The following is a 27,607-nucleotide window of genomic DNA, read 5'->3' as shown; positions in this document are numbered from 1 at the left end:
ATCCGGGTTATTAATGTATATGGACCTTGTCAGCGGAGAGAAGATTTCTGGCATCGTTTCCTTAATTTCGAAATCACTTCATTCGATCATCTGGTCATCGGGGGTGATCTTAACTTCTCCATAGGATTTGGGGAATCCTGGGGATCCCAAGCACAAGTAGACCCCCTGTCTGGTTACTTTAGGGATTCTCTGGAGCTGCACAACCTCACGGATATCCCTATGATCAAGCCCCAGCCCACTTGGAGAAATAGAAGAGTAGGGGATGCAGCTCTAGCTAGAAGGCTTGATCGATTTCTGATAAAGGTGCCCTTGCTGCAGCAGCTCAATAGATATAGGCAATGGGTGGGCAACGGGGGCATATCAGACCACTCCCCAATATACTTGGAGATCCTTGGTCCTGAATCCAAACCTAAACCCCCCTACAAATTCAATCATGTATGGCTACAAGATACGGGATACATCAAGATGGTCACAAACTACTGGAAATCTCATCCTATCCCAAGCCACAGATCACTGGCTGAAGGATTCTGCCACAATCTATCTCAGCTTAAACACCTATCCATCTCCTGGGCCAAGGAGAAAAAATTGAGGGATGACCAAACCCTATCTGTGATTGAATCTAAATTGATTGGCCTCATGGATGACAGCAACAAGGGATTTTCATCTGCAAACGAGAAAACACATCTCATTGAGCTTGAGAAACAGAAGGACAAGATACTAAAGGAAAGAGAAGAATCCTAGAGACTTAAGAGTAGGGCAATAAGGCTACAAGCTAGAGATGATAATACAACGTTTTTTCAGAACTTTGCAAAGGGAAGAAAGGTAGCTAACACAATTTGGAAAATGCCTCTTCCGGATGGAGGTATGGCTGACACTTTCAAAAAGCTATCTCTTCTGGGTACCTCACACTTCCAGAACCTATACAAATCACCTCGAGAGACCAATCTAGCGGATATTATTCAAGTGGTTGGCTATTTCCCTAGATTTGTAGATGATGAGACGGCAGAAGAACTCAATTCACCAGTGTCATCTGCTGAACTTGAGGAGACCCTGAAGTGGTTCAAAAAAGATAAAAGCCCAGGGCCGAATGGGTGGACTCTTGAGTTTTATCTGGCATTCTATGACCTTTTGGGTCAAGACCTGCTCAATGTTGTGGAGGAGTGCAGGACTACGGGCAAATTGTATGATGCCATAAATTCCACCTTCATTGCCCTCATACCCAAGACAGATTCTCCATCATCCTTCAATGACTTCCGCCCCATCTCACTCTGCAATTGTCTCTACAAAATCATCTCCAAGATCATTGCCAATCGAATGAGACCCATCCTATCTCATCATATTTCACCTAAACAGTTCGGTTTTCTCAAAGACCGACAGATCCATGAAGCCATTGGCACTGCACAAGAGGCTATACACTCTATTAGATCCAGAAAGCTAAAAGGCATCATTCTAAAGATCGACCTGGCAAAAGCTTTCGACCGTGTTAGCTGGCTATACATCAAAATGCTTCTTATACACCTGGGATTCCCGCATCTTTTCACCACCTGGATCATGTCTTGCATATCATCAGCTTCCTTCAGTGTCCTCATAAATGGCTCTGCTTCACATTTCTTTCATGTTGAAAGGGGACTCAGACAAGGATGTCCAATATCCCCCCTCCTCTTCCTCATTGTCATGGAAGGACTCAGTCGGTTAATAGCACATGAAAAGCGAAGTGGCAAACTTTTTAGTCTGAAAATAAATGATCATTGTTATCTCACACACCTCCTTTTTGTCGATGATGTCCTTATTTTTCTGGATGGCAGCATTCGAGACTCGATATCCTTTGATAAGCTTCTATCCACTTTCTCCCGGGCCACAGGTATGCTAGCAAATCATGGGAAATCTACCATTACTCTGGCTCACACATCCATCCATGAATCTCGATTTGCACATCAGCATTTCCCCTACTGCATACGCCCTCTTGACCATGGATTCAAATACCTGGGTTTCTGGATCAAACCCCTGAGCCAAAAAATTGTAGATTGGATATGGTTGGTCATTAAATTGGAGAAAAGGCTAACAAATTGGTGTCACCACTTCTTGTCTAGAGCTGGAAGACTAGTGCTTATATAATCAGTCTTGAAGGCTACCCCTGTATTCTGGATGGCTTTAGCATGGATACCCAAAGTATACTTGCCCGCCTCCAACAAATTTGCAGCAGATATCTTTGGAACGGTAATCAGGATAAGAGAACATTTGCTTGGGTTAGTTGGAACAAGATTGCCTTGCCCAAAAAATGGGGAGGGTGGGGACTCAAAGATTTAACCCTTTTTGCACAAGCCCTTGTAGCAAAGATGGGTTGGACTCTCCTCAACAAACAGAACCTCTGGACTTCTGTTACATATCATAAATATATATGGCCTCTCCAAATCATGGACTCGGTAAGGCTGTCGCAATGGACAAGGATTGGTATCTCATCAGTCTGGAAAGCACTGCTCCACTCTCTCCCAAACATTCGCAATCATTTGGCATGGAGGATAAATGATGGCACAAAAGTGTGCATTGGTCTGGACCCCTAGACAGGGGGAGGTGGGCGATTCCAGCTTCTGAGAGAGCTAATCCTCCACTTAAATCAGAGAGACATCAGTGTGATTGCCCATATTGCAGATCAAGTTAATTCCTCCATTTTCGCACAGGCCTGGAAATCTACAATTCAGTTAAATATTCCACCTCATTAGCATCAAATATGGAACAATTACACTACTGCCTTGACCGAGTCACATATCAGAATAAAAGAGGGTTTGGATGAAATCGTGTGGTGCTTGGCGGAAAACAGAATCTACACCCCAAAGGCTGGTTATCTTGGACTACTACATAACAGAAAACCAGAGCGCATGCATGATTGGTGGCAGGCCACCTGGCAATTAAAATCCCCTCCCCGAACGAAGCTCTTCTTTTAGTGTGTACTTAGCAACAAAGTACCCTCTGGGGAATCCCTAACACACAGAGCCATCCACGGACCACACTGGTGTGTTCTATGTAAGCAAGCCTCCGAATCGACTGAGCACCTTTTTCTAAAATGTGAATTGACGGTCAATCTTTGGAGATCCGTTGCAGCAGAGATTCATTGTTCCGGCAGTTGGGAAGGGGAAAACATCAACCAAGCATGGAATTCCTGGCACAACTCGCATTCAGGATCCAATTTGCTCTGCCTTCCTCTGATTATATACTGGTCAATATGGCTGGCTCGAAACAGAATGATCTTCGAAGACTGTGTAATCAGATGGCAATTTATCACTGCTAAAATCATCTCCGCATATCACGAGCTCCCCGATTATACAAAGTTGCAACCTCGCAGACCTCTAGCACCCAAACCCATTGACCATTCCATCCCATGGGCTTTCTTCGACGAAGCTGCTCAGCAACATGGGTGTGGGGATGGCTTTCTACTTTACCTCTCTGAACATCATTATTACAGGGTCAAGCTGGGACTGGGCGAAGGAACAAACAACTTTGCAGAACTTATTACCCTTCGCCATTTATTACATTTCTCTCTAAGCCATGATTGCAGAAATATACAGATCTTTGGAGACTCCAAAATCATTATTAATTGGTTCAATAATATCACGATCTGCCATGCACACACACTTAGAAATATTTTGGATGAAGTGAACATTTTCAAATCACATTTTAATTCCATCATATGTCATCATATTTACAGGGAGCATAACGACAGCGCTGACAGCCTTTCCAAGGAGGCCACGCTACTTCCCAAAGGACAGTGGATGATACATGAGCAGAGGGGTACTGCACAGTACCAATATTATCACAGGCCATATATAGATCAGGCATATCATCGGGTTGATGGAACCTAAATTTTTGCTGAAAGTTCTCGGTTATAAATTATACTGTATATATCATAGTTAATTATGAGATCACCCTGCGTGGTGTATATTTTCTAGATCTCACAGTTTTTGAACATACATATTAGAGATACTCTGGCTATCACCCTGCATGGTGATTATGTTTCTTTTTCAGCCATTACAGGAATGGTTTTTGATGGAATTTTGTGACTTATTTGACAGAGACAATTGATGCATATGCTATCAAGCATCTACTATATGTAATTTTTCAACACTAATGAAAGATTACGATTTTTCCTTGGTAAAAAAATAACTAAAAGAAATCACAAGTAATTATCAACAAGAGAAAATAATTTTGCCTTTCCAATTTTCCAACATGGTATCGGAGCTAAGGTGAAGAAGAAGAAAAAGGCAACCAAGAGATCTGTTGAAGGAAAAAGGAGATTGAACGAAGACCATTAAAGGGATGTTAAATTGAGGATTAACATGTTCTTTGCTTAAGTTAGTCACTCCATTAGCCCATTATTAATTCCATGATTCCATTACGAATCATATTAATCATTGACAGAAAGAACATCCAATGTAAATGCAGAAGACAAGCCAAGATAAGAGAACACAAGGATTGGCTCAAGCTAGGGAAAAACCCCAAGATGGGGAAAACTCTTGAACAATTCGTTTTATTATCAAAATCAAATGATCAGCAGAGAGAGAGTACAATCAAAGTCAAAACCGATTTGCCATGAATGATGATTCAAACCACTGTCCAAATGCCAAGGAGGCAGCCCAATCAAGTAAGCAATTCGGCCTTCAAGTCAGCAAACAAATCATAATCAGAGATCAGGAGTAGCTTAAGCAACGACAGAATGATATCCTAAAGGAACTCGGTCCTAGATCATATGATGCAGCCTTCTTTGATGAATGTAATGACCTCAAGATAGTTCAAGAATGGACAGTCAAACAAGGTCAATGAGTTGCGGAACACTGTTGTCTAATGTTTGCAATTTAGGGCTTGAGTCTTCAGTCCTGTAGTAGCATTACACTGCCTACAGGCAAGGGTTACACCCTTTGAATTGACTGTGGCCTACCCATTCGGCCCTTCCACAAGTGCCTTCAACATGTAGTAGAAACCTTTCCTGTCACCCAAACAGAGACATATACAATACAAAGACAAACACAGAAAGCCTTGTTACTTCCTCTCTGAATTACGGCCTGAGATAGTAAGGCATCCGAAGCCATAAACTGCCTCCAGACAACCCTTCGAGCCTCCTTGTTGGCTATGGAAAACCTCAAACAATTGTGGCCCTCTCTCCCATAGAAAGTTGTACCCCAAATACAGACAAACCTCTCCTAAACTCGTCTCTTTTCCCTTGAACGCCCTAGCCTCAGATTCGCACCTTATTTCAGAAGAATTATGCTCCTTTATGTTGTATCAAATGAGGTTGGAAGCACCTCTATATATAGGAATTGGTGAGGGTCAAGAGAAATGTCGTTTGGACTTTAAGGAGGCGAAGCCGACCTTGACCATTTTGCATGTGGGAGTGCATAAAATCAAAAACACATTTCTCCTTAACCAAATTTGATGATCTTTAGGTCAATCTTGGTCCTCTCGTAAAGAGGAAGCTGTCGAAAGTGGGATTTGGCCCTAGTTGCCAATTTTAACAAGAGATCATATAAGGGGATAAGCATACTATCTACAAGAACTATGTCTAACTCAATGAAGGAAGAAAACAAACTAAAAGGAGCCTCCAAGTTCCAACTATAGGGCATGGAAAAAGAGGATAGATCTCATCATCAAGAAGAATAAAGTTTTGCATTTAGTTCAAGGGAAAGTCAAGAAGCCTACAGATGAATCAAGTGAAGCAGAGAAAGCAAAGTTCAAAGAAACCGAAATATTGGCCATGAACCTAATAGTGGATAGAGTAAAGGACAACCTCATTCCATATATATCCAACATAGATTCCACTCAAGAAATGTATGAGACTCTATCCAAATTATGCACAATCAAGAACATTGGTCAAATTGTAAGCCTCAAGAATGAATTAAGAACTATTAAGATGACAAAGGATGATATTGTGGCATCCTTCTTTATAAGGATATCTAGAATCAAAGACGAACTTCAAGCAATAGATGAAATTGTACCAGAAAAAGAGCTCATGATTACTGCCCTTCTAGGACTACCAACATCATGGAGTGCCTTTGCATCAGGAATCAACAGTTGGAAGGATACTCCAACATTCGAACAAATGTGGAATGCATGTAGTCAAGAAGAAGCCAAAATATCATTAGTAAGCAACAAGGAGGATGAAGAGGAGAACATTTCAAATGCTTATTCCACTCATCACAAGAAAAAGGGAACCTTCAAGAAGTACAAAGGACCAAAGAAGAAAGTAGACCTATCAAATATCGAATGTTACAATTGTCACAAGATGGGTCACTACAAAAGTCATTGTCCAGAGAGTCCAAGGAATAAGAAGAGAGATAGGGATCAAGCAAATATTGTCGATGAAGCTCCACCAAAGAAGAACAAGATGGAAGAATCCGAAGTCAAAGACTTATTTTCTAGGGACTCTTAGGGACTCTATCCCTTACATATCCTTCTATTCTAAGTTTTGAATTGTTTTCCTTTATGTTTTGATTTCTAGAACTTGTAGGTCTAACATGTCTTGTTAGAACACCTTTTATTTTTAGTTGTAGGTTTCCCTCAAGATTGGATTAAGAGGGAGCCTCCACCAATTTACCAAAAGATAAGTATTTTGTTCTTTGTTTCATCTTTTCATGTTTGGTTTCTCACATCAAGACTTGTTTGAATTATATGCTAATAACCTTTTATATTTTCCGTGTTAGGAAAGCTTGTTGAATACTCAAGGGTTATGGAGGAGACTTCAAAGGATAGACTTGAAGCATGGAAGAAGTTTTTCCCTTCAAGAATTGATGTCATACAAGGTTTGTTAAGGAACAACTTGAGGTATGTCTTAAACTATAAGCTTTGTTATAAAGTTCTCTTCATGCAAAAGGTATGGTCATTCTTTCTTTTAAAATTTGCTTTACATTACTAACATTGTTATGTCTAGGGTTTTGAATCACAAAGATTCTTGTTAGGGTGATTAATCATTAAATTGAATCTACCCTCATTATATTATCATTCTTGTGGAACCCTAAAAGGTTCACCGTAAAACCCTAACCTAAGGGTATGACAACGCTAATATGGAAACCCTAGTCTACTTAGGGTTGTTGACGAATCTAGAATTCCTATTCTTTTGATGTTTTGGTATTGTTATGATAAAATCCCTAGTCCTTTAAGGTTTGTTATCCAAAGTTATGTATTGAATCCCTAGATCTTTATGGTTTGATGAATTAGGTTTTATGAGCAAAACCCTTATAATATCCATAATAAGATCCTAGGAATGAAGCCCTAGGCATATGTTCATTTGTCTGATTGAAACCCTAGCCTAGTCAAAATTGTTGTATGTCTAACTTTAATGTATTGATATTTGTGTCTTGGGTTTACCTAGTAGATATTGTTGTATGCTAGTGCATGATTATGAAATTCTAGATATGTATGTATGCTAACCTAATTCTTGATGCCCATGGTTTGTAAATTCTAGGGTTTGTAACAAAGCCCTAATATAGGTTTGATATTCTAAGATATGATGATATTGTTTCTGATATGATGATTAAATCTAGGATTTGCAACAAACCCTAATAGAGTCTAAAATGTATAGTAGAATTATTATTTGATTGAATTGTTGATATCTAAGGATTTGTCTCTAAGATGGAATCTAGGGTTTGTAATAGATCATAGTAGAATCTGTAATATATCTCTGAAAATAGTATTGAGGTCCTAGATAGAATAAGATTGAATTCTTGATTAAGTCGCTTTATGTTGTAGTCTAGGGTTTGTAACAAAACCCTAGCAAGAAGTTGAAGTTTAGAAGTATGTGTCTCTTGTTGATTATGAACCTAACTAAGTTTAGGTATTTGATGTCTAAAGTCTAATGCTTCCATTATTGTATTGACATGATTCTAATATAGTTAACTTCATGCTTTTGTATTTGGTTGTACTTGTTGTTTAAGCTGTGCAGGTACATAATCTTCAAGATGTTGGAGATATTTGTAAGTGGAGTTGACTTGACAATATTGGTAAACATGACGAAGAATGAAGATGATCAAGATGACCTTGATATTGTAAAAAGGAATGAAGCCATGATAGGTTCTTTGACGTTGATCTCCCCAAATTTAGAGGGAGGGCATATTATGATAGTCATGATGGATACCTTGAAGAAGAAATTGGAGAATGAATGAAAGTACTACAATGTATTGAGGATGTCTCTGTGATGTTGAAAAAATGAAAGAAGAAAATTTTTTCACTAGTCACATATGAATAACTTGATATAAGTGGCATTAGGATGATTGAAGACCCTAAAGGTTTGTGTTTACTCTGAGAGCATGCTTGGACAAATGGATATATCTAGTTTATTAGGGAGAGATGAAACATCTAATGGTGGATGCTTGGGAGGACATCTGGTTGGCCTTTGTGTGTTTGATGTCTAGATCCCGAAGAGGGAGGGTGGCGTTGGTCTTGGAGCTCTGACCTTGGATACGCACCTAGATCCCTAGGTTGATGGTTGCTTGGACAAATGGATATATCTAGTTTATTAGGGAGAGATGAAACATCTAATGGTGGATACTTGGGACGACATCTGGTTGGCCTTTGTGTGTTTGATGTCTAGATCTCGAAGAGGGAGGGTAGCATTGGTCTTGGAGCTCTAACCTTGGATACGCACCTAGATCCCTAGGTTGATGGTTAGTTAGTAAGCCTAATAGTACCTAGACTGGCTTAAAGCTTTAGTCCATCTTAATCCCACTCGGATAGATTACCATCATCATGAATCTAGTCCGTAGCACTAAGTGTGCTGAACTCTTCGTAGTTAATTTTGGTATTCTTCCATGTACCTCTATAGATATAGGTAATTATGAGTACCTCCCTAGTTAAGAGGGAGTGTTGAAGAATGTAACTAGTTTCGATCTTCATAATTATATTTGAAATGTATTTGTCAAAAGAAAGAAAAAGAAATTTTATTATTAAATAAATTGACTTATTAAAGCAGTGGTTTGATGCTTGGGTCAATTTTTTTTAGGTCACAATCTCCATTGAAGACTTCTAGGGTTTATGTTTAATGTGTCCTTGTCCATGTCATAATGTAAAGAACCCTTCTTAGGAATTATTTGTTAAAAAGGAAAATTATTTTAATGTAAATTAGGTCAATTAGGCCTCCTTCACCAAGTCGGCCTCAAGGAAGGACAAGTCGGTCTCATTAGAAGAATTTGATCACTTAAGAATGACTATATATAAGCAACAACTCGACTCATTTGGAGGACATCTCACATAAGTTCGAATTGAAGTAGCTGGGAAGCAAAAAAGGTGCGAAATTCAAAAAGGAAGCTAGAATCAAAGGTTTTGGGTCTCTCTCCCTCTCTCTCTCTCTCTCACGTGTGCAACGAAATTATGAAGTTGCATCAAAGTCGAAGTTATGAAGCTGCTACATCAAGGTTGAAGATGTGAATTTGTTGCATCAAGGTCAAAGTTGTGAAGCTGCATCAAGTTCGAAGTTGTTAGGCTGAAGCTATTGAAATTGCTAGATCGAAACTGCGGTCCTGAAGCTGGGTCGAAATTTTGTTGCTGAGAAGCTAAAATTTCTGGATTGTTGTTGGGTTGGAGCTGTTGGATAAGAAGAGACTACTAAATTAGTAAATCATCTTGGAAGGTTGACTTGGTGGAGGAAGGTTTGTTTGTCTAGGATCTTGGTCTATCTCACTTGAATTACTGAAGGAAGAGTTTGTGACTAGGTTTTCCCCTATATGGGGGTTTTGCCCTACTTGTCCCCCTACATATGGTGTACTTGCTCTTTGTGTTTTGGTTTAGGTAATTGCTTGATGAACTAAGATATAAGAAGAACATAATAAAAACAATAATAACTCAAAGAAATCACAAGTAATTATCAACAAGAGAAAATCTTTCTGCCTTTACAATTTTCCAACACGAATGGCCCTTTTTATAGTTTTTCCCTTGGCCGAATGGATGTGTCCCTTGTTGGAGCCAACCTAAATTTAGGAGGGCCGAATTGTTCTTTGGGAGGTAAAATTCAAATTTAGAATATTTCATTTTCTCGTTGTTTGATGAGCCTTATAATAATTTTCTTTTGAGTACAAAAATAGTCATTTTTCTTACAAGCATGAAGAACATGCTTCACATAATTTTTCTTTTACAAATATAAAAGAATATTATGAAGACTGACCATAGCTACAAAATTCAACACTCCCTCTTAGCTAAGGAGGTATTCATAATGACTATCCAGATGTTCTTTGCATACATGATCTCTCTAAGGAAAGGTATAATTTGTTCATCATCTAGGTCAACACCTTTGACCTACATCAACATCATCTTATTATCAACATCATTATCTACCATCAGCATCTGCTAGTGGCCATATCCAAGGTGGTACCATACCCATGGCAATGTCATCAGCATATTAGGACTCACTCCTCTAGAGTGATCGGTTCTCAAATCCCATGGTTGCTTCTTAGGCCAAAATGTTGAGACCCTCAACTAGCAAGCACTCACTCACCCTTCCTGGTGAGCACTCTGGGCCAAGACCTCACTCAACCCCTCCTGGTTGGTGATTGGGTCTAGATGTTGAAAGGACCTCACTCCACCCTACTTGATATGTGATCAGAGTCTAGATGTTGAAGGACCTCACTCCACCATACCTAGTCTGTGACCAAGGTCCAGGACCTCACTCTGTTAGTTTTTGTCGCAACGGATGTGTTCTAGCCTTCAAATTTTGCGGAGAGGCTAGAATGCATGAGATCTCCAAAACCCAGAAATTGTTTGTGGCACAAAAGGTGGTCTCTTGGTGTCCAACTACTCAAAATGTTCATCTTTGCTCCAACGTTGAGGGCCTTGCAGGTGCTACTAGCCCTCCCAAGTCTCTAAACGTGAGACCATCATCATCTGAGTTCTGAAATAGCTATCATCTCTCAGAGAGTACTAAGGCCAACCTGGGGGCATGCTGGTCCAGGTGCATCGCCCTGAAAAATCATCGAATGTAGTGCAAAGTGGCAGAACATCCTTGGTGCAGAAGGTGTCCAGGGGTAGGTGTGATGTGCAGCTACTGCTCAGAGACACAAGGCTCTCAACGCTTCACCTATGGGTGCCAATATGCTTCTCAAATGGCTTCGGTACCTGTGGGTAAGGCACCTAAGGCTTGGGTTGTTGAATCTTGATAATTACAACATAAAGTCTAGTGAAAGCAACCAGTCATCAGGTACAATAATCATTTTTGCATCTAAGTGAACAAAGCTTGAACGTAAAAGGCTATTTAATACTTCAAATAAAGTTTTCCTTCCAAAATTGAGGCTTTACACTCCCAATGGCATTTCCTCCCTAGGTAGGAGTGGCTAAAGGACAACCCTATTAGGTGTTTCCAGCCCCCAAGGGGAAGTAACATTTCCTCAGTCCACCCTTCAATCGATAGGTGTTAGTGAATAATGATGGTATGGAGGGGAGAATACTTCATGGCCAAGTGCCATGGTCAAAGGGACTAGCACGATGGGGATCCACATCCAAAGTGTATAGATGTGAAGAGGGAGCAATCATGGATGCTTGAGTTACCAACTCAAACTTTGTTTTTCCACCCCTCTTGTGCACCTTTTACTTTGCTTGATTTTTTTCTTTATATCACTGCTCATAGATCAAAAGGTTAGAGGTTGCTTTGTATCATGTATGGCAGTTGTATTACCCATTAATGATGAGGCAACCCATTGCCCATCGGGGTTGGGATAGGTAAGGGTTCCTTTTTGTGATGTAATGGAGCAATGTGTGCTTAAGAACCGAGTGATGGCCATAATGAGTGAGGTAGAGCTCATTTTAGGCTTTTGCCCACATGCTAATGTGTATGTCCTGGCCATCTTTTGCATTTTGATATTTTTTTTTTTATTTTGTGGCCATGATATGCTCTTTCTTTTTCTTTTAGCTACATCAACCTCCCAGGGCAAAGTTCTGGGCCCTACCCAAGTATGTGGATGTGTGAGTGCCAAATCCCAAAGAAACAATGGTCAGTTGAACCCAAAGAATGGAGGTGGATTATGGGCTTGTAATGTAAGATGGAAAGTGGTAAGTATGGAATAGGGATAGATGAACACGCTATCTCAATCAAGGCTTCCCAAGTAGTGCCCCTCCTATTCCCATTTGAGCCATTAGGGGAGGTCCCACTGGACTAGGATCGAAGATTAACCCTCCATTTAAGGTGAGGGAACAACATCAAGGTCAAAACCCCTCCTTCTTCCAAGTCACTCCGTAATTCATATCAAAAGCCCAAATACAAACAAGCATAAGCACCTGATTACAAAATGAACAAAGTATCTTTTGATCGGAAGCCCACCTTCATCCATGTGCTCTTACTAGATGGGTGAGAAAGTATATGACTAATGCAGGAGACAGAGATAAAATGGCACGTCATAAGCTAGCAGTGGCTATCAGGGTCTACATGGTTGGCCAGTTGGATGTGAAGAATGGGAGAAAAAATTTCTCCTATAAAGTCACCCACTTTGGTGGGTAACATCTAGCTCCAACTGGGACGTGAGCTCATCGTAAAGCACATGATCCATATTCTCGAAAGAGGAGTTAATGAGAACTCCAGCAATCCCTGGGCCTGCAAACTTGTAATCTGCACATTGCAATCAACTTGTTTGAAAGCATGTGCACTAAGCGTAGGGTATCGTGCATGTTTTATACAAAAGTATAAATCCATACAGAAAATAAAATATATTCTAAATGCAATCTAGTCTACATGAAACATGACATGAATGACATTAGAATTCTCACACAATATGCAATGCAGCTACACTATTATGCATGATAAGTGAATGTCAATTCTCATCAAAGAAGGTGAGGTTGCTTCCTTTCATCAAGGAGGGTAAAAGTTCACCATCAAGTTTAGCAATGTAGAAGTAACCTACACCTACTTTTCCATGGATCTTGACGGGGATAAGGCCATTATCAAACAAGACAACATCACCTACTCGGCAATCTCTCTTTGTTTTTTGGACCCATTACTTCTTAGGAATGCTCGGCCTTGGGTTTGGCTTCTTGATGTGGTAGACCTCCTAAGGAACAAGAGGCTTTATTGGTTTCAAAGGTCCACTAGGAGAATTTTGATTCACCCCCCTTGAAACTTCTGTCTCAGGGCTACTACACACGGGGAATAGGAAGGGATTGATGTCTTCCACATGATCGGGAAATTGAGGTTCCCTATAAAGGAAAAATGGGGTCCTGTAAGGCTCGAGAATGGTGGCATGTGATAAAGCCTTTTGCAATTGTCCACCATTTGAAGCACACCATTTCCTGGATAGAAACATCCCCCATGAATCAAGCACATTAATGACAATAAAATCCATCTATACAAAAACATCTTTGTTGGCCGCCAAAAACACCTTAAGATCTTTAATAAGACCATAGACAGGGATGGATCTAGAATCAAAAGCACACATTCTTATATGCCTTAGTGATATCCATCTCTAATTGGTGCATAACTTTCAACGGCATGACATTGACAAAAGCACCTAAATCAAGCATGCAATTGTGAAGAATAAGGTTATTGATCACTAGGGACAATAAGAATGGCTTATAACCCGCATTTTTCTTGTCAAAGTACATGTTTTGTAATATAACAGGAGGATCATCGGGCTCATCATCAAGACCTAATGCTTTCTTGATTTTTCTGCTATGGGGAGGGAGCTTAGCCATCTCATTTATAGGAACCTACACATTAAAGTTAACCAACGCATTACCCATATCGACATCCAATTCTATTTCATCATTCTTAGGCTTTGACTTTAGTTTGCTTTGAAGTTTCCCTCAGGAATTGTCCTTCCCTTAAGATGGATTTCCCAAACTAGAACTTGCTTAAGCTTGGTCATTATTCTTTCTAGAGTATTGAATCCTTTTGAGCCTTCTACTGTTTCCAATGGCTAGCACAGAATCATTTTGGACATTATTTTGGACTTGACTAGGTTTTGGGTTGAAGTATATGTCTCCAAGCTAAGGAAACACCATGATGACTACATCAGACATAATGCATAACAACCCCTGTGTTGACCATTATTGTTGTAAACATTTATGTGACTGTGACTCCAACGTAGGAAAACCACAGATGATTTAAATGTTGCTTAAGCAATTGTTAACTATTAATTTAAGTTTAATTAAACACGTTGGAGGAAGGGACGACCAACCAATTAAAGTCTGAGGGATGTCGCTTATTTTGCTTGCACATCCTAAATAACTATACCCTGCAAATTTAATGTTGGAACCAACCGTAACTGAGAAAAGTTGTCCTCTAACAGACTTTTAAAAGTGACATGATTGGAGCCGAGCTAGGTTGGTAGCATCGCAGACAACTTGTTAAATAAGAAAAAAGAGTGGTATGGGTGGGTTGTCCTCATTCTCTCCTACCATCGTTCGAATAGACAAGCCATGGAGGAAAAGGCACCAAGGAGCCAAGGCAATGTGTCCTCTCGGTTGTACGAAAGGATGTGGATGGATTTCTACATATACGCCCAGTAGCAACGAAATTGGGGTTGGTTAGTTTGCTAGGTCAACTCACTAGAATCGATTCGAGGGTGTGTTTGGTTGTGTTAACTACCCTAACTATGATTTGAAGCCACTGAACTCTATGTGTGAGACTGTGTTGCTAGTAGGTTGCTTGAAGGATTGAATTTCAACCACAAAGTGCTTGCCTCAAGGTGAAAAACCACTTTATGCTTGTATTCTAGTTGACTAACCACTTAATGCGAATCGATTCGAGGGTGTGTTTGGTTGTGTTAACTACCCTAACTACGATTTGAAGCCACTGAACTCTATGTGTGAGACTGTGTTGCTAGTAGGTTGCTTGAAGGATTGAATTTCAACCACAAAGTGCTTGCCTCAAGGTGAAAAACCACTTTATGCTTGTATTCTAGTTGACTAACCACTTAATGCTTGCCTTTGGCCAATGAACCACTAAGTGTTTGCCCAACAGTTAATTATATCACAAGGTTCTTGTAGTTAGACTGACGAACCACTTAGTGTTGCTAAGTGTTTGCTAACTAGTTGATGAACTGCCCTCATAGTGGAATCAATCCTCAGAAGCTTAAGCAACATGCTTGTACCTTAAATTTGGGTGTTACCGTGTGTTTAAATCTCGAAGAGTAAGTGAGTCATTAGGGTGCTTAGTATAAGAGAGTAGTTGACAAACCACCCAAACTATGGACTCCATCTCCTGAGTTTTTGACCCATCCAATGGTGTGAACTTATCCCTATGCAAGCATCCCTCAAACTCTAAATCCGCCTCGGGGGTGGTCAGTTGCAAGAAATACTGCAGTGCGGCTGGCCTACAGTTGGGTGCAGAGTGGAAGTCCCTTCTCAAGTTGCCAACTAAAATAACATACTAAGATAAGTACCACTATTTATGTATACCTGATTTATTAATGATGTCTTATGTTTGCTATGATAACAAGTTGATATATGCTTCTGTATAATCCATGTATGAGTGCTTGAGTGCATTGTATATACGTGGTTGAAGCTTCTCTATATACTTATGGTTACAAGAATATTTTGTATTGTTAATTCTGATATAGATTTCAGAAACTACAGACTATTTCATATATTGTGGGTTCACTGACGGTTTAGCTAATGTTGATAATTACTATTTTTGTGAATTGCTGAGATGATTGTGAATGATCGTGCTTACTTACACATATTGTTGTATGCTTTATGATTTACTATTTAATTGGGTCTCTAATGCTCCTGAATATGCATGCTTGTCATCTTGATTGAATTTGGGAATATCTATTCCACTGTAGAAACTGTCCAAATTACAATAGACAATCATGCTGGAATGTTTGTATTGGAGTAGCCTTGGCTTTAAAAGCCAATTATTTCCAATACTTAGAATTTATGGTGGGTTGAAATATATTAGTGCCTTAGTCTCATTTGAACACAGCATATTATCTTCAATAGTTTGAATACAAGACGTGGCCATTGCCTCAATGACTTAGTGCTTTTAACAGAAGCACTTGTGCCCAAGGAAGTTCTAGAAAAACTCTTAAGATTTCCACTTTGTAGTTTAGTAGAGATCCAATGTTGATCTGGGACTGGATAACTCTTTTGATTGTTCATGTATCTAGGTCGGATACTAGTTCATCGCTCTAGTGCAAATGTATCCGGAGTCATCCGAGACCAGATGTCCCCCTCAAAAGTTGTCTTGTACCTAGATATCGAAGGAGGGGGCGGATTGTTAATTTTGAGTTGGACGTCACTGAAAATCTAGGCATCCAGATGGACAGGGCATATCTACTTCAGAAAATCATCAGGATTGGCATTGGACAGGATTGATATTCGGTTGTTAGAAATCCGAGGTGGGGCCCCATCAATGGTTCATATGCACAAGGCCGAATACATATTTCCTCGAGAAATTTAAGTGCATCTGAAGATCCGAGAGTCTAGGGCATGTCCATAGTGGACACAAGAGTGAATCCCCAGATTCCCTTACAACCAGATATAACTAGAAGTTGCAGCATCGCACAATAGGATCGAGCTTCATAGGACCTACTAGCTTGGGATGATGTGGCAAGTGCCATGAAGGCCTAGTAATGGTCATGTGGGTACCACATTGGGACTTTTTGTGATGTGGATAACATGGCATGGACCACGTGAGTTACACGTAGATACCAAGTGGAGATTCTTTGCTGATTTGGCAAAATCTAGTTTGTCAAATTTAAAATGAGCATAACTTTAAATCTAGGAGTCAAATTGAGATCAGATTTATATCGTTAGAAAGCTCTCAATGTAATATCCCTTATCAGAAATATACCCCAAACACAAGCAAACTCCAACCAGAGATGGACTGGGAGGGCATTTACCAGATATGTCGCCTCTAAAAAGAGGACGAGATCCGGAGGCTACCTAGCCCTTTCCAGACTCTGTCTAAGAGTATAATAAAAACACACAAGTGGTATAATAGCCGAGAATGCTCAAAGAGATACAAATAACAGTGATACGATATATATCAAATACACCATAAGCAAATACACAAGAAATGCAGAGAGAATGTTAAGCCATTTTATTATGCTGAGTAATAAAATGAGAACAGGAGGTGATCAGGAAGATGGCACCTCTACTTGCACAAGGCAAGTGAAGAAATACACTCAAAATAGCAAAGGAATGGCCCTTCTCTGATCTGCATCCAAGCTGCTGGGAAAACTACTGTGCTACTACTGTTGCTAGGAATCAAACGAGGATTTGGGGCTGCTCCCCTCCTCAGAAAAAGTTGAAACTCTGGAATCGGACTCTACTTGAGAAACCCAGCAAAACCCAGAAAGCTCTCATGGAATGGTCGACCCCCGAAAATCACCCCCTTGGGGTTTTGCGCAGTTCCTCACTGCTTTGCGCTACCACTAAATGAGATACTCCAAAAACCTGCCTGAAACCCCTGCCAAAATTCCTCAATATGCAAGGACTGATCCCCTGCTCTACCTCTCAGCACAAAACCTCCTGCAAATCCTCAACCCAGACTCCTGCCAGAAAGAACTGCGTCCTCCTCTCAGTGCTGCGCAGTCCTCCAAAACGCTGCCACTACTACTGCAAAAAGGCTGATGAAACTACTGCTAAAATGCCAATTGGAATACCTTTCCCGAGCAGGCACTCGAAGTCCCCCGGGGCTAAGGGTGAGATCTCCGAACGGAGACATTCAATGCACTAAACAGTGCTGCAGACTAGCTAAACAGTCAGTGTGCTCTAAGTCGAAATGACTATCACAAATGCACATAACTGAATGCATCCAAATGAGGGGGTTCCTCTCTCTTTTATAGCCCTTGCCTCTCTCAATCCCAAGGCTCACCTCCTCTTGCGTGATTCCCCCCTTGCCACGTGTTTCTTCCCCCCCTGCGCAGTTCCTCCATGTGTCTGCATGGGCTCCATTTCTGCGTCCCCCTTTGGCCCCCTTGGCTCCCCTTTAAGTCACAACGTTGTGCTACTAGGAAGTGACTTTTTATTCTAAAAATGAGTTATGTCCCCCTTCCTCACTTTTTTTATTTACAAATAACTATAGAAGGCAAAAATTGAACAAAATTGAATATTCCAATTAGACATCGCTAATTAGGAATATTACACTCAACGAGCTAGGCACAATGGTGGTATCAAAAATTAATTCCACAAACTTTGAAAAAGAAGGATTTTTGTAACCCCATCTTCATAACAGACCTTGGAGTTCGAGTTAGAACTATAACACCTTCCACAACCCAAGATAGCACAAGGGGGTGGGAGAGAGTGTTACAAAGTGGCATCATATCTTAGTAGGATTCAGCAAGTTTGCGATGAGTTTGAGTTGTTGGGGTAGTCGTGTCAGATGAGGATCTTGTACGGATAACCTTGAGCAGGTTCACCAAAATAATGGGCTACCTTTATGACAAGTGTTCTAACACGAGAGAAAGTACATGATTGGAGTAGCCTATGGGATGGCTCCACTCAAAAGGAAATCTAGGGGTCATTGTCTAGTAGCCAATGTAAGAGTGGAGACGAAGAGAACCTTGCTCTTGCCACTCAGTCAGCGAGGAGCAAAGGAAAAGGTTTGAGGAGTGGAGTGAGGAGTCAACTTCACCGCCAAAGACAAAGAAGATCATGACTAAGGTCAAGTACTTTGCCTATCATAAGAAGGGACACTATGCTTCATAATGTCCATAAAAGGAGGGTGGTGGAAAGGCTATGTAGTCAACTAAAGTTGCATGAGCAAAAGCTCAAAATGGGTTTAGCAATAAGTTTGAAACTGAGTTATCAATATTTTCCTACCTTTCCTTGGGCAACTTACCATTTGGTGTGTGGCTACTAGACAGTGGAGCCACATGACATATGACAGGGGCACAAGAGCTATTTGGCAGCTTGACCGAATGAGACTCAAAATTGCATGTGGAGTTTGGTGTTGATACCAAACATGCAATGAAAGGGGTTGCAACATTTATATTCCAGCTTCAATGAGGAGGCAGGTTGGAAGTAAAGGGCATGATATGGGTGCCAAAAATCAATTGAACGAAAGGTTTCACCTCTCTCCTTGATGACTCACATGGCACTATGTAACTCTCTCTCTCTCTCTCTCTCTCTCTCTCTCTCTTGATGATACGTTACACTCTCTCTTATGCACTCATTAAATACATGGTATACTCCTCTTACACTCATTAAAGGCATGTCATAAAAGATTCCTCTTACGCTCTATTTAATGCATATGTTACACTCTCCTTTACTAAGGCATGTGTACCTCTCTTAATGGCATAAGTTACTAAGGCATGCGTACCTCTCCTTAATGGCAGAAATTACTAAGGCATGTGTTTCTCTCCTTAATGGCATGAGTTACACTCCCTAAATCGCATATATTACTCTTCCTCAAGGCATGCATATTGCTCCTCCTTTATGACAAGAATTCGTTGCCCCTCCTATATATGTGTCTCATGTCATCTCACCTTACTACTATTTTTGCATAGTGAAAGAAGAATTTGAACTTGAAAGAGAAAGTTGAAGAAACTTGAATAAGATTGTGAGAGAGAGACTTGGAGAGTAAGAGCAGAACGTGATGAGCCAAGGTTGATTCAGTGCCTCAGTGTTGACTCAGTTGAAGGGAAGGTTGCATCAATGTTTTCATCTATTGCTACTACCAGTGATCTTCATGCTACAACTTGTTCAGATTTGGGTGAACTTACTCATTCTCTTGATCTCTCATTGTAATTTGTATCTCTGATGAACAATTGATATCTAATATAAGAAGAATATGGTTGGGTTTTTCCCTAGTCATTGGACCTAAATTCTTTGTGCCTCATTTTGTTCTTGGTTGTCTTCTATTGTGCATTTGGTTTATGTTCTATCTACAATTGTTTAAACTAATATTGCAGCAAAAAGATGTTTTTGGAATAAGTAATTGTTTCAGCGTAGAACATTAGAATTTCAACAATATATACTTGTATCCTGAATGCACATCTTCACATTCCAAGTGTTCTGGAGTATTTATCTAGTGTAAGTATGAACTTTGTTCGTTACATTGGTATCAGAGCCTCCCGTCTCCGATCCCAGCCATTGGCCAAGCTTTTACCACATACTCGAAGATTTTGGAGTTTCTCTTACAGCTCGGTAGTTAGTCTGATTTTAACCTTTGGCCACCAAAAATTGAAATAGAATTTTGGTCGTTGCATTACCAAAAAACAAAAAAACAAAAACTAGCCCTTGGCCATTGACGAGGGAAAAAAATAAAATAAATTTTAAAAAAAGAGATTATATAGTAGGAAAAAAAACTATATTATAGGAAAAAAGAAAGAGAATATATAATATTAAAAAAAGGGTAAAAAATAAATAACAAATTATATTGAAAATAATGATAATAAAAAAATTTTAAAAGGGTCAAAAATTAAAAATTAAAAAAAGGGATGGTTGCATCGCCAGCAAACACAATTGAACCAATTGCCGCAGCCATCATTGATACCACTCGCATCATTTTCGAACCTTTCAACGTTTCGAGACACATTATCTTCATAACTTGTACCCAATCCATTAGAAACCAAAGTATTTTTCTGAGGATGATCCTCATTAAATATTTTGGATTATGAAACCATGTCTCTCCATTGCATATACTCGACTGGGTTCTTGAGAGATAGAGTAGAGCAAAGCGCACTCCTCTCAGTTTAGCAGCTAAATATCTGTCCAATTAAGTGGGTGTATTAAAGCTCTGGTTATTTCAGCCTTGCTGATCACTGTAAATGGATTTTCTATTCATATAATCTAGTAGCTATTCATTCGATGTTTCCTACATCTCTGTAATTCCAAAGAAATTCCGTATGAATTTCATTTAATTTCAATGTGACTCTTTATAAAGTCTCGCCCCTTCATCATTTGGTAAGGCTGCATTTAAAGGGCCCTTCTCTTATTACGATGCAGTAGTAATATTAGTCTCCTAAATTGAGACTACTATGGCAAGAATCACAGAAATCGGATATGATAAAAGTCGTGAACCTTTTTATATGACAGTTCGTGTGACTTGTGTTATAGTAAATTTTGAAGGGTTTAATTGAGGATAAAAACATTTTGAAAATTTGCAATATAAAATATATATATATATATATATTAAGGTTTCTCTTAAGAAGAATTAAAAAAAGATTTTCTGATTCAAGATTTTAAAAGGAGTTGTACTTAAAGGGGTTTGAAGGATTAATAAAAGTTAAAGGGGTTACTTTTAAAACCCTAAGTTCATCTCAAAAAAGTAAAATGGAGACCAGCAATGGAAGATTTCCTAAAACTGATAGTAGCAGTGTTAGTGCGCTATTTAAAATCAAAGGAGCACTTGCAGGAAAGGTATTATAATCTATATCAATACTACTCAAGATAATAATTATGTTAGTATTGAAAGTGCTAACCTATTAGTGAATCCTGAATCGAATATAATTGAAACGATGGATTCAATGAATAAAAAACAATATGACATAAGCAATCTACAACTAGGTATTGGAGATTATACTTGTCTCGCAATTCACTGTTAAATCCTTATTTTGTGACAACAATGATATAATTATGGGGTCACCCTAGATGGAACCACTAGGGTCCTTCATCCTAAATACAAAGAAAAAATTTATGATTTTTTCCTACAAAAAGAAAATGAAAAAAATGCTACAAGGCATTACATTGAAACCAGATTCGATAACACTAGAAGACAAAAGATATCTTAAAAGTAATCCTTCAAGAAGTGAAAAGTCAATGCAAAATATGCAGAAGGAAGTTTACAAGATTATCGTAGACAAAAACGAAGAAGTTTCACGCTTCAAGGACCACAGTAAAAAATTACTAACGTAAATTAAGAAGCTTAAGAAGGACAAGAAGTCATTGGAAGACAAGGTACAACAATTTATCAAGAAGGAACCATCAAAATCTTCCAATGTGGAAATTCAAGTTGAAAAAAAGGGAACAAATACAGACCCCTTAACCTCACAGTTCAAACAAGTCCAAACCCGATTGAAGCCAAAGCATACTTAGATGCTACAGATCAAACGATGAAAATTCCAAGCGAAGATTCTATAACCAACTCAACAACATCAGTACCTCTAGTAAATCAAGAAATCGCCACAAATCCATATCACTCAGACCAGAAACAAGTGACACTTGTTCCCAAAAATATCCATGTCACCATAATTCAGTGTTATGATAAAAATTCATTCGAAGTATCCAATAACCGCAAAATTCCACAAAAGATTGATTTAGGATTGTCAGATCTCTTCTCAATTTGACAACTTTGTTATCACTCTGAGGATCCTATCATCTTGTATCATCGAAGATGACAACTCAAAGAATTCCAAAAATGTGAATAGATTACAAAACAAAAAAACAAATGACGCGCCTTATCAGCAATAAGCTTTGAGGATAAAGCTTTTCTGAAGAAGAAGGCAATGTTATGAATATAAATAATTAGAAATTAATAGTTAATAATTATTATTAGTATATTGAAAAGGCATGCCTCAAAGGACATGACCGTTTACGAAAGGGTTACCACCTAGGTATATATATGGAACCCTCAGTTGTAACCAAATCATATTCTCATTCAGACATGTTACAAACTCATGTAAGCACAAACTTTGTTCATTACACAGTTTCTGCAATTCTTTGTGTAGAGTGCCCAAGTGATTTGGTAACATACAATATACTTAACAATAAAAGTAGCCAATGAACTTAGAACAAAAAGAAGCAAGAATGTTTCACTGATTTTGTGTATAAATGACCTGTCTATCAATAAGAAATTTAACTCATCTTTGTTACAAACAATAGCAATACAAACCATCTCTACATCATCACGTTCTTCCTTCAAAATAGACATCAGCACTGGGAATCCTGTAACAAATTATACAGTGCTAGTTAATATGATCAGCCTAACAACAATATTCACACTGACTAATATACTGAAGCAGGACTCACCCATTGCCCCAAAGGCGAGTTGTGCCGAACTACTTTCTGATACAACAGCCTGGAGCTCTGCAATTGCAGCACGGCGATCTTCTGCTAAAACACCATTGCTAATACGATCTAGCAGACGCTCAACCCCACTATGTCCAAAATCACTTTGGGAAAATTAGCTATTCATTTATAAAATTAATGAGAAGATAATGCCCAGTAGAAACAGAACGCAAAAGTTAAAAAGGAAAGAAACTTTAAATAGAACCACAGTCCTACAACATGAGAAGAAAAGCCAACTAGAGATCTCTACAAGCTGTTAAAGATGTTGAAATTAATCCTCATTTCATAAATTTGTTGATAAATAATGAGAAGGAAAAATCAAGAATAAATGAAAAAAAAATGAAAGGTATTGTAACTAAAATAGAATCTTGATTCATGATTGAAATGTAGTGTAGCTGAAATTGAGTAATCATTTATATTTCCGCGCAAGCAAAACATATATCCATAGATTCATAAACGAGTCTACAGATCAAAATTGAATTCCTGTAAGAGTGGTCAAAAAATGTCGTTGCTTGTTGCCCGATACTCAATTTTGCGTTTAATGAAAGTTCATTTTTCTGCCTCTTTCATTTCTGTATCAAATTTTAATGTTGTTTCAGAAACATAGGGGCCCTCAAATAATGTGAAGAGTAGTTCCACTGGGATAGAGGAACAATGCAAAAACAGAAACAGTGAAAGAGAGAGGAAGTATGCAAAGAAGACAAGGGTTTAGGAACCACTGCCCGTAAGCTGTAGAAAATCTGTCATAGAGGAATGAAGGTTTGAACAAGAGCTTCAGCTATGATCAAGTCTGTTGCCAAGAATGCTGTCAAAGTGATGCTGTCATTAAAGCCTTGAAAGGGGTAGCAGAGAAACAAGACCATCTCGAGATTTTTGCGAAAAGAACAGCAGTGTGGCTTGAATTCCACAAACAAACAGCAAAGAAAGAGAAAACCGTGAAGAAAACAAATGCAAAAGGAGAACACGGATGCCATAAATAGCTGCCACATATCTCTGAGATGACATTAAAAATCACTGTCCAAGAAAAACACTATGACAACCAATATGGCTTACCAATTAAATATCCAAAATACTTGGAATATAATGAAATCCATTTAGGATAAAATAGAATAATCTTGAATAAATGTATGAGCAATGACATGATCGGATTACAAATGAAGGCCCATATAAATATCTGGTCAGGATGTCCTTTCATTTAAAGTCAAGTCCTTTAGTTGAAATGTGTCCTTTTATTATGATATGTCTCTTCACTAATCACTAACTATTGATTATTATTTATTTTTTTAATTTACATATATTTATATTTATTACACTGCCATCCCCTTTAGAAATGATTTGTCCTCAAAGTATGTTTATTGAAAGGTTTGACATCTTTTTTCCATGGCTTATAATGACTCTCCTTTTAGTGTGTTCTTCCCCTAGTAGCCTAAAAAACTTCCTCAGCCAACATAAGCGGAGGGGTGTTGTCCTCACCCTTACCCATTTGTTCCCATGACTAATTATATGTTTCCGTTTCTTGTCCTAGAGTGGCCTACTATTTTCAGATGTCTTCTTGTTGACTTTTTTGATCAAGAATTTCTGCATTGTAGAGCATCATTAGGTGGTTGTAGGGTGTCCTGCACTATAATGTCCTTTAGCAATTTTCCAAGAGATAAGTTTTCTGGTTTCGTCTCCAACGTTTCTTTCTGATTTCATCTCGGAGACTCTAGAGGATAGAGTTCTCACTTCTGCTTGTAGTTACTCACCAAGTTTAGTGAACTTGCAAAATTGGTCAGCAAGGTAAATGGGGTCAATGGAAAGGCCTCATCTCAATTCTATGAACGTATTCTGTGTTCCAATTGCCGTAAAATCCACTATCTTGTCATGAATACCCAGGGATTTTGTTCATATGCTCAAAAAATTTCCGTATTTGTCACTCTAGAAGAAGGGGGAGAGTGTGTAGAGATGGCAGTGTTATAAGTTACATGCCCTATTAGACCAGCCAAAAATCGAGATCTATTGGTTTTTCAAAGTACACACATGTGAGAAGATTAGAGAAATTATCACATCAAAATCTTATGATATTGTATCACAGAAGAACACAAATTTAAAATTTAAAATTTGTTTCAAAATTGGTTGTTGGAGATGAGAATAAACCTCCTACCAAAAATAGCTCACTCTAAGATAAACTAATCTTATCCCTACTTGTATCTCTAGCAAAATAAGCCACCCCTATGAGCATTTTATCCTTAATAGTAACAACACCATTGATGATCGGTGCAAGTTAGTGCACAACCAATTTGTATTTATAATCATGACACGTAAGAGGTAAATGTTGAATTCCAATAAGGCTTTAAAAAGATTTCATAGCTATTGAAAATGATGTAAGCTTCACTTTTCGCAAAAACCAACCTATATGTAATCATTATCATATTTCTAGGTTTGGGCAATGTTGCAAACATCCTGATTTTATCGCGAAAAAATCGTGAAATTGTGATTTTTTGGCCTAGCTGATGTTTGCCGATTTTTACCAATATTTTAGAATTTTTACGATTTTTTTGTTTTCTCCTCAATTATAGACTCCATCCCTTTCTCGACAGTGGTTGACTCCATATTGTGTTCATCAGAATTCTTAATATTTCACCTAATCTTGACACTTTATATTATTATTATTTTTTTAATAACTTTGTACTTCAACCACCCTTTTTTAATGTATATAATTAAATTGTATATCTTGAATTTGTCCTGTTTAAGTTGAATGGTACTTACCCTTCTTTTTTCAAATTATAAACACCTCGAAAACTTTTACCTCGTTTTGATACCTTTTTAACTTTATAATTTCCCTTAATATCCTTTTAAATATGATAATAATACCTTTATTTTTAACTTAATATATATAATAATACTAATGTTCTTTTTCTTCACTTTATAGTCTCTTAAGAATTCTTAAGAACTTTTATAAGGTCATGATGAAATCCAATGATATCTCTTGATAAGTCACACCCTAAGAGTCACGCCTTTTTGAAAACAACGATGGCAAGTATGGTTTAGTTTGCGTTGAGATAATTCTCCTGACAGTTGTACGGAAGTATATGGGTTTGGCGGCAATTTGTACCGCAACTATACAGTGGGCTCAAGTATGATGAAGGATTGGCATTGTGTAAATTTAGAATGCACTACAAAATAGATGTGGTGGAGACCAAACCGTGTATGGGCAATAGCATGTAGCACTAAGTGGCGGTAGACTTACCAATGGAAGAGTTACAGGGAATGGTGGGAATGGCAGCGGCAACTGACAGTGTGGCAAGAAGCGTGCATGCGGCACTAGTGGAGTTGCTCGATGATGCGTGTACTAGCTCTCTATGTACAGTCATTGCATGGGTAGTGAAATAATGGTATATGGGCGTGCAGAGGAGTTTGCAGTGGTTGCAAGTCAACTTCTTTTTTTTCGTAATTTAATTTAAATTTTTTTAAAGAAAACTTGCTTCGTTTTTTCTTTCTTTTAACTAACCTCTTTACACACACACACACAAATACATATGTATATATATATATATATATATATATATATAGCCCTAAGGGTTAGCTCAATTGGTTGATTCCGCATCATTAAAGCACCTTTACACTTGAGAGGTCATAGGTTCAATTCTCTCAACACTCTCAAGGTCAAGCTTCATGGGTGAGTCAGTAGGAAGTAATCCCTTTAGGTGGATCTACCTGGTACAAATATTTCGTGGATGTAGTGGTCAACAATCTCCAAGGTCCATGAACCACATATATATATAATTTTTTTCTTTATTTTTCTATATAATTAGCACCGTAATTAGATATATAATAATTTATTTTTTCTTTACTTTTGTATATAATTGGCACCAAAATTGGATATATAATAATTCATTTTTCTTTACTTTTTTTATATATTAGCACTAAAATTGACCATTTCTTTTTAATAGTTATTTTACCACTCTTCTTTTTTTTCTAATGATGGCCAAGGGCCTAATATTTATTTTTATTTTTTTTATATAATCCCTTTTTTGTTTTTGTTTTTATTTTTATTTTTTTACCTTTAACCCCTTTTTAAATAAAAATTTTAAAACCTTTTTTAATTAATTTCTTGCATTTTTTCTCTTTTAATGGCCTAAAGCCTGACAACAAAATGGAGAACCTTCCAAAAACAAATTGTGGCTAAAAGCCTCAATTGCAACAACAATGAACTTGATGAAGGGTTGATGGCCAAAGATGTTGGAATTTCCACGCACCCTAGGTTTGGTCTATTCCCTAGCTAGGAACACAAACACACTAGAGATGCCCAACAAAAAAACAACTTTGCCAACAAAATATAACAGTATACAGTATTTATGGTCCAAACATGTTCCTTATGAGTCCATCAATAAGAAAACCTTACGGCTCCCATACTAAGGATCATGGCCCTTTACAAACCCCAGTACAATGCTAAAATAATAATACATAGTCAGTCCTTTGACTAATAACTCAAGGTTGAGGCCTAGTCCATCAAGCTCTCATCTTCCCACATACAAATACAAATAGTTGTCCTCAACCTACAAAACACAATCAACATGATACTCATTAAGGTCGGTTCCTTTAGCCCACAGACCTCAGTACCACTTCCTATCCTAACTGTAGCACTTAATCCTTTGCTACTACAATCTTCTTTGTGCATATGATCTGCTCCTTTAGACCTCTGTCACCTTTC

The 27,607-nt window shown here is 38.4% G+C and overlaps 1 protein-coding gene across 2 annotated transcripts in view; it reads right to left on the bottom strand.

Moving 5' to 3' along the window:
• GC6 (golgin Putative 6) overlaps positions 1-27,607 on the bottom strand; it is a 398,621-nt gene that overhangs the window by 321,548 nt on the left and 49,466 nt on the right. The window contains exons 3-4 of one of the 2 annotated variants that reach the window (XM_089423919.1): positions 22,876-23,018; positions 22,739-22,791 (exon numbers count right to left, since the gene is read on the bottom strand). In XM_089423919.1, coding sequence (XP_089280045.1) covers positions 22,739-22,791; positions 22,876-23,018 — 196 coding nt within the window. The remainder of the gene's footprint in view (positions 1-22,738; positions 22,792-22,875; positions 23,019-27,607) is intronic. The other variant, XM_089423920.1, reaches the window with a different exon arrangement.

Source organism: Pinus tabuliformis, chromosome 4_2, assembly GCF_031772625.1.
Source record: "Pinus tabuliformis cultivar Carrire ecotype Pingquan chromosome 4_2, CPIR1, whole genome shotgun sequence".
Taxonomy (NCBI): Eukaryota; Viridiplantae; Streptophyta; class Pinopsida; order Pinales; family Pinaceae; genus Pinus; species Pinus tabuliformis.
The sequence above is the reverse complement of the archived record's forward strand: the minus strand, read 5'-3'. Positions and strand labels throughout refer to the sequence as shown.